The sequence below is a fragment of the Schistocerca cancellata genome, chromosome 1 (assembly GCF_023864275.1).
Source record: "Schistocerca cancellata isolate TAMUIC-IGC-003103 chromosome 1, iqSchCanc2.1, whole genome shotgun sequence".
Classification (NCBI taxonomy): domain Eukaryota; kingdom Metazoa; phylum Arthropoda; class Insecta; order Orthoptera; family Acrididae; genus Schistocerca; species Schistocerca cancellata.
This window is the reverse complement of record NC_064626.1, coordinates 937,236,379-937,242,010: the sequence shown is the minus strand read 5'-3', so window position 1 is coordinate 937,242,010 and position 5,632 is coordinate 937,236,379. Positions and strand designations below refer to the sequence as shown.

Below are 5,632 nucleotides of genomic sequence, written 5' to 3'. Positions count from 1 at the left end.
GTTCTACAAAAGGACTGTCATCTCCTTTTATACACCCATGCAGGTCAAATGCTTTTGATGAGCAAGGGGTTTAAACTGGCTGTCTTGACCTGACAACTTTTTAATTGTGCTGTGGCAAAACTGTCAGTATTTCTCAAACTCTGTATGACAAACAGGTGTCACAAAGTCACAGGCATATGATGCTCTACAAAAGGGCTACTGTCTCCTTTTTTTTACACCATGCAGGTCAGACACTTTTGCTGTGCAAGGGGTTAAAACTGGCAGTCTCATTGTGTATTTTGTTGCAATGTGATCAAACTGTAAGCATTTCCTAAACACTGCAGGGCGCGACAGCACCAGCAACTCATGTCTTACAATTCTCTGCAAAACGACTGTTGTCTCCTTTCATCTGCGCACACAGATCAAATGCTTTCAATGGGCTAGAGTTAAAACTGGCCATTTCACTTAGTTACTTGTTTCATTACATTTTGACTAACTGTCAGTATTTCTTAAACACAGCAGGACACACAGGTGCCAGCAAGTTGCATGTCTTATGAACTTCATTAAAGGTCTATTGTCTCTTATCACCCCTTCTTGATGTATGCCACCCAGTAGATTTAGTCATCATCATCATCATCATTTAAGACTGATTATGCCTTTCAGCGTTCAGTCTGGAGCATAGCCCCCCCTTATACAGTTCCTCCATGATCCCCTATTCAGTGCTAACTTTGGTGCCTCTTCTGATGTTAAACCTATTACTTCAAAATCATTCTTAACCGAATCCAGGTACCTTCTGCTTGGTCTGCCCCGACTCCTCCTACCCTCTACTGCTGAATCCATGAGTCTCTTGGGTAACCTTGCTTCTCCCATGCGTGTAACATGACCCCACCATCTAAGCCTGTTCGCCCTGACTGCTACATCTATAGAGTTCATTCCCAGTTTTTCTTTGATTTCCTCATTGTGGACACCCTCCTGCCATTGTTCCCATCTACTAGTACCTGCAATCATCCTAGCTACTTTCATATCCGTAACCTCAACCTTGTTGATAAGGTAGCCTGAATCCACCCAGCTTTCGCTCCCATACAACAAAGTTGGTCGAAAGATTGAACGGTGCACAGATAACTTAGTCTTGGTACTGACTTCCTTCTTGCAGAAGAGAGTAGATCGTAGCTGAGCGCTCACTGCATTAGCTTTGCTACACCTCGCTTCCAGTTCTTTCACTATGTTGCCATCCTGTGAGAATATGCATCCTAAGTACTTGAAACCGTCCACCTGTTCTAACTTTGTTCCTCCTATTTGGCACTCAATCCGTTTATATTTCTTTCCCACTGACATTACTTTCGTTTTGGAGATGCTAATCTTCATACCATAGTCCTTACATTTCTGATCTAGCTCTGAAATATTACTTTGCAAACTTTCAATCGAATCTGCCATCACAACTAAGTCATCCGCTTATGCAAGACTGCTTATTTTGTGTTCACATATCTTAATATCACCCAGCCAGTCTATTGTTTTCAACATATGGTCCATAAATAATATGAACAACAGTGGAGACAGGTTGCAGCCTTGTCTTACCCCTGAAACTACTCTGAACCATGAACTCAATTTACCGTCAACTCTTACTGCTGCCTGACTATCCATGTAAAGACCTTTAATTGCTTGCAAAAGTTTGCCTCCTATTCCATAATCTTGTAGAACAGACAATAACTTCCTCCTAGGAACCCGGTCATATGCCTTTTCTAGATCTATAAAGCATAGATACAATTCCCTGTTCCACTCATAACACTTCTCCATTATTTGCCGTAAGCTAAAGATCTGGTCCTGACAACCTCTAAGAGGCCTAAACCCACACTGATTTTCATCCAATTGGTCCTCAACTAATACTCGCACTTTCCTTTCAACAATACCTGAGAAGATTTTACCCACAACGCTGATTAAAGAGATACCTCTGTAGTTGTTACAATCTTTTCTGTTTCCATGTTTAAAGATTGGTGTGATTACTGCTTTTGTCCAGTCTGATGGAACCTGTCCCGACTCCCAGGCCATTTCTATAATCCTGTGTAACCATTTAAGACCTGACATTCCACTGTATTTGATGAGTTCCGACTTAATTTCATCCACCCCAGCCGCTTTATTGCACTGCAATCTGTTGACCATTTTTTCCACTTCCTCAAATGTGATCCTATTTCCATCATCATTCCTATCCCATTCTACCTTGAAATCTGAAACATTACTGATCGCATTTTCACCTACATTGAGCAACTCTTCAAAATATTCCCTCCATCTGCCCAAGGCATCTGCAGGATTCACCAGCAGTTTTCCTGACCTGTCCAAAATACTTGTCATTTCCTTCTTACCTCCCTTTCGAAGACTGCTAATTACACTCCAGAATGGTTTTCCAGCAGCTTGACCCATAGTCTCCAACCTGTTTCCAAAGTCTTCCCACGATTTCTTCTTGGATGCTGCAATTATCTGTTTGGCTTTGTTTCTTTCTTCAACACAACTTTCTCTGTCTACCTGGGTTCTGGTATGTAGCCATTTTTGATACGCCTTCTTTTTCCTTTTACAGGCTGCCTTGACTGTATCATTCCACCAAGCTGTTTGCTCCATCCTACTTTTACACACTACTGTTCCAAGACATTCTTTAGCCACTTCTAGTACTGTGTCCCTGTACCTTGTCCATTCCTTTTCCAATGACTGTAATTGACTACATTCAACTAACTGGTACCTTTCTGAGATCGCTGTTATGTACTTGTGCCTGATTTCCTTATCCTGAAGTTTGTCCACTCTTATCCTCCTACATATGGACCTGACCTCCTGCACTTTCGGCCTCACAATCCCAATTTCACTGCAGATTAAATAATGGTCAGTGTCATCAAAGAATCCCCTGAATACACGTGTGTCCCTCACAGCCTTCCTGAATTCCTGATCTGTTATTATATAGTGAATGACAGATCTGGTTCCCCTGCCTTCCCAAGTATACCGGTGAATGTTCTTATGTTTAAAAAAGGAGTTTGTGATTACTAAGCCCATACTGGCACAGAAATCCAAGAGTTGTTTCCCGTTCCTGTTGGCCTCCATATCCTCTCCAAATTGACCCATAACCTTTTCATACCCTTCTGTTCGATTTCCAATCCTGGCATTAAGATCACCCATGAGCAGAACACTATCCTTGTCCTTTACTCTAACAACTACGTCACTGAGTGCCTCATAAAAACTATCCATCTTATCTTGATCTGTCCCTTCACAATGCGAATATACTGACACAATCCTAATTTTCTTGCTAGTCACTGTCAAATGTATCCACATCAGTCGTTCGTTTACATACCTTATTGCAACTACGCTGGGTTCCATTTCTTTCCTGATGTAAAGCCCTACACCCCATTGTGCTATTCCTGCTTTGACTCCTGACAGGTAGACCTTGTGTTCTCCCACTTCCTCTTCTTTCTCACCCCTTACCCGAATGTCACTAACAGCTAAAACGTCCAGCCCCATCTTACTTGCAGCCTCTGCCAGCTCTACCTTCTTCCCAGAGTAGCCCCCATTGATATTAATAGCTCCCCATCTCATTACCATTTGTTTGCCAAGTCGTATCTTAGGAGTCCCTGGTTTGTCAGTTAGAGGTGGGACTCCGTCACCTCCAAAGGTCCGAGGCATTTTGCTCTGATTGTTGCCAGCATCATATTTAAAGTACCAGGGAAGCAGGTTGCTAGCCTTACTTGCCCCGAGTCCCATTGGGTTCTACCCCTAACGGCTGAGGGACTAACCGGTGGATTTGGTAGTCTTTGCCGTATGAGCACAAAGGTGACCATGACTCAGAATATGTCCGAGATGTCCAGCCTTATTCCGAAGTAACTGGTATCCCGACTGCCGGGACCACTTACTTGGCCACTCATACGTTGCCCATGGTTCATGAACTAGGACATGACTACAGGAACCCACACCATGAACCATAGTAGATTTAGTAACAAAATTAATTCATGCTAGTGTAATAATTCAAACTAACAGAAGATTTTTATGAGATGTTATTTATTTTTAAACATTTAGTGTTCAGTATCATTTTAATCAGCATTTAAGTGCACTTTTGTTACAACGTTTGTCCAATTATGTTTATTAACGTTGATCAGTTGGTTCAGAATTGTACAAATTTGTAATATGTTGCATAACATTACAGTGGAATGGCATGGTAAGGAAGGAACAATGGCAGGAGCCGATACCAAGCAAGCTAAGCAATGTCATCGGGACATGTCACAGTTTAACTGGGACTGGATGTTGAGACAAGAAAGTAACTTGTGCCTGAGACTTGAAAAAGCTGAGACTTTGGTTTTAATCATGAATTAGGAAGGAGCACTGTCTCAAGCATTAGAAATTCTGATTTGTTTTGATTGGCAATTAGCTGCACTGTAAAAGTGTCCAGTCCTTGCCTAAATAGCAACTCTGTCACGATTTAGAAGACTTCTGCATTTTTTAACAGTGGGGCCTTTGATTATTTTGTGTATCTGTCTTGGCTTGGAATTTCTCTGCAAGTGAGATTATACAGGAGCTGTGAAGTTTTACTGGGAAGAGTTTTCAGGCACATGAACAGTTCAAATGGTTAGTTGCAAATTGTGAATGATACGTTAAGAACTGATTAGTGAATCACCTGCCTGCTAGAGTTTACTGGAACAATCAGTGCCATTAATAGACTTGGTTTAGTAAATAAACAATAAAATGTTTAAACACATTCATTGTATCATCTAGCTCATTTGTTGTTAAATATCTCCAGCTACATGCATTTATTTAAAATGCGGTTAACAAGTCTGGAAAGACATTATACATTGTTGATCTTTGTAAAAAGGAGCAGTTTGCAGTGGTGTTTTATAGGTCTCTAGATGACAGAGGTGACCCAAAATGGTCTCTCCCCAAGGAAAGTTTACCCTCAACAGGAGAAAGCTAGCAAGGAATGACTAATACTGAATAACACAGCAGGATTGGAGGCCAACTGCTATGAAAAATGTAATGAATGCATTATTGTAGCTGAGATAGACACAAAGCCATCACCCACCACAATATTTCAAGTATACATACCTGTTGACTCTGCAGAAGGTGAAGTAATTGAAAGAATGTATGATGAGATGAAATAAACTATTCAGTTCATTAAAGAAGAAAAAAAATTAATTCTTATGTGAGACCAGAATTTGGTTGAAGGAAAAGGAAGATAAGGAAAAACAGTAGGCAAACATGGGCTGAGGAAAAAGGAATGAAAGGGGAAGGTGACTGGCAAATTTTTGCACAGAGCACAATTTAATCTTTGCAAAATCTTAGTAAGAATCGTGAAGGAAGGTTGCATGTGTGGAAGAGACATGGAGACAACCAAAATATTTACAGATTCATGTGATGCTTCTGGCCATAATTTTATTAGCTATGAGCGATAGATTAAAATTACAGAAAGGTAAAAAATTAAGGAGTTGGGAACTGGATAAACTGGAAGAACATAGGGTTTCAAAGGGAGCATTCTGAATGAAAAATGGTTGTAAAGGTAGATGAGGCAGAATTAGATATGGATTATGAGTCCAAACAATAAATGTTTGAACTTTGAAAGAGGAAGTGGAAGAACTAGTTGATGTGATAGAAAGATGAAAACTGGATGAGTTTGGGACGGTGGAAACAGTGG

At 40.7% G+C, this 5,632-nt stretch overlaps 1 protein-coding gene across 1 annotated transcript; it reads right to left on the bottom strand.

The window, feature by feature from the left end:
• Positions 1-343: 343 nt before the first annotated feature.
• Positions 344-3,714, bottom strand: LOC126115699 (craniofacial development protein 2-like). The gene is made up of 2 exons (XM_049915032.1): positions 2,794-3,714; positions 344-388 (listed from the first exon to the last, which is right to left on the bottom strand). The coding sequence occupies exons 1-2, from the start codon at positions 3,712-3,714 to the stop codon at positions 344-346; spliced, it is 966 nt and encodes a 321-aa protein (XP_049770989.1).
• Positions 3,715-5,632: the final 1,918 nt, after the last annotated feature.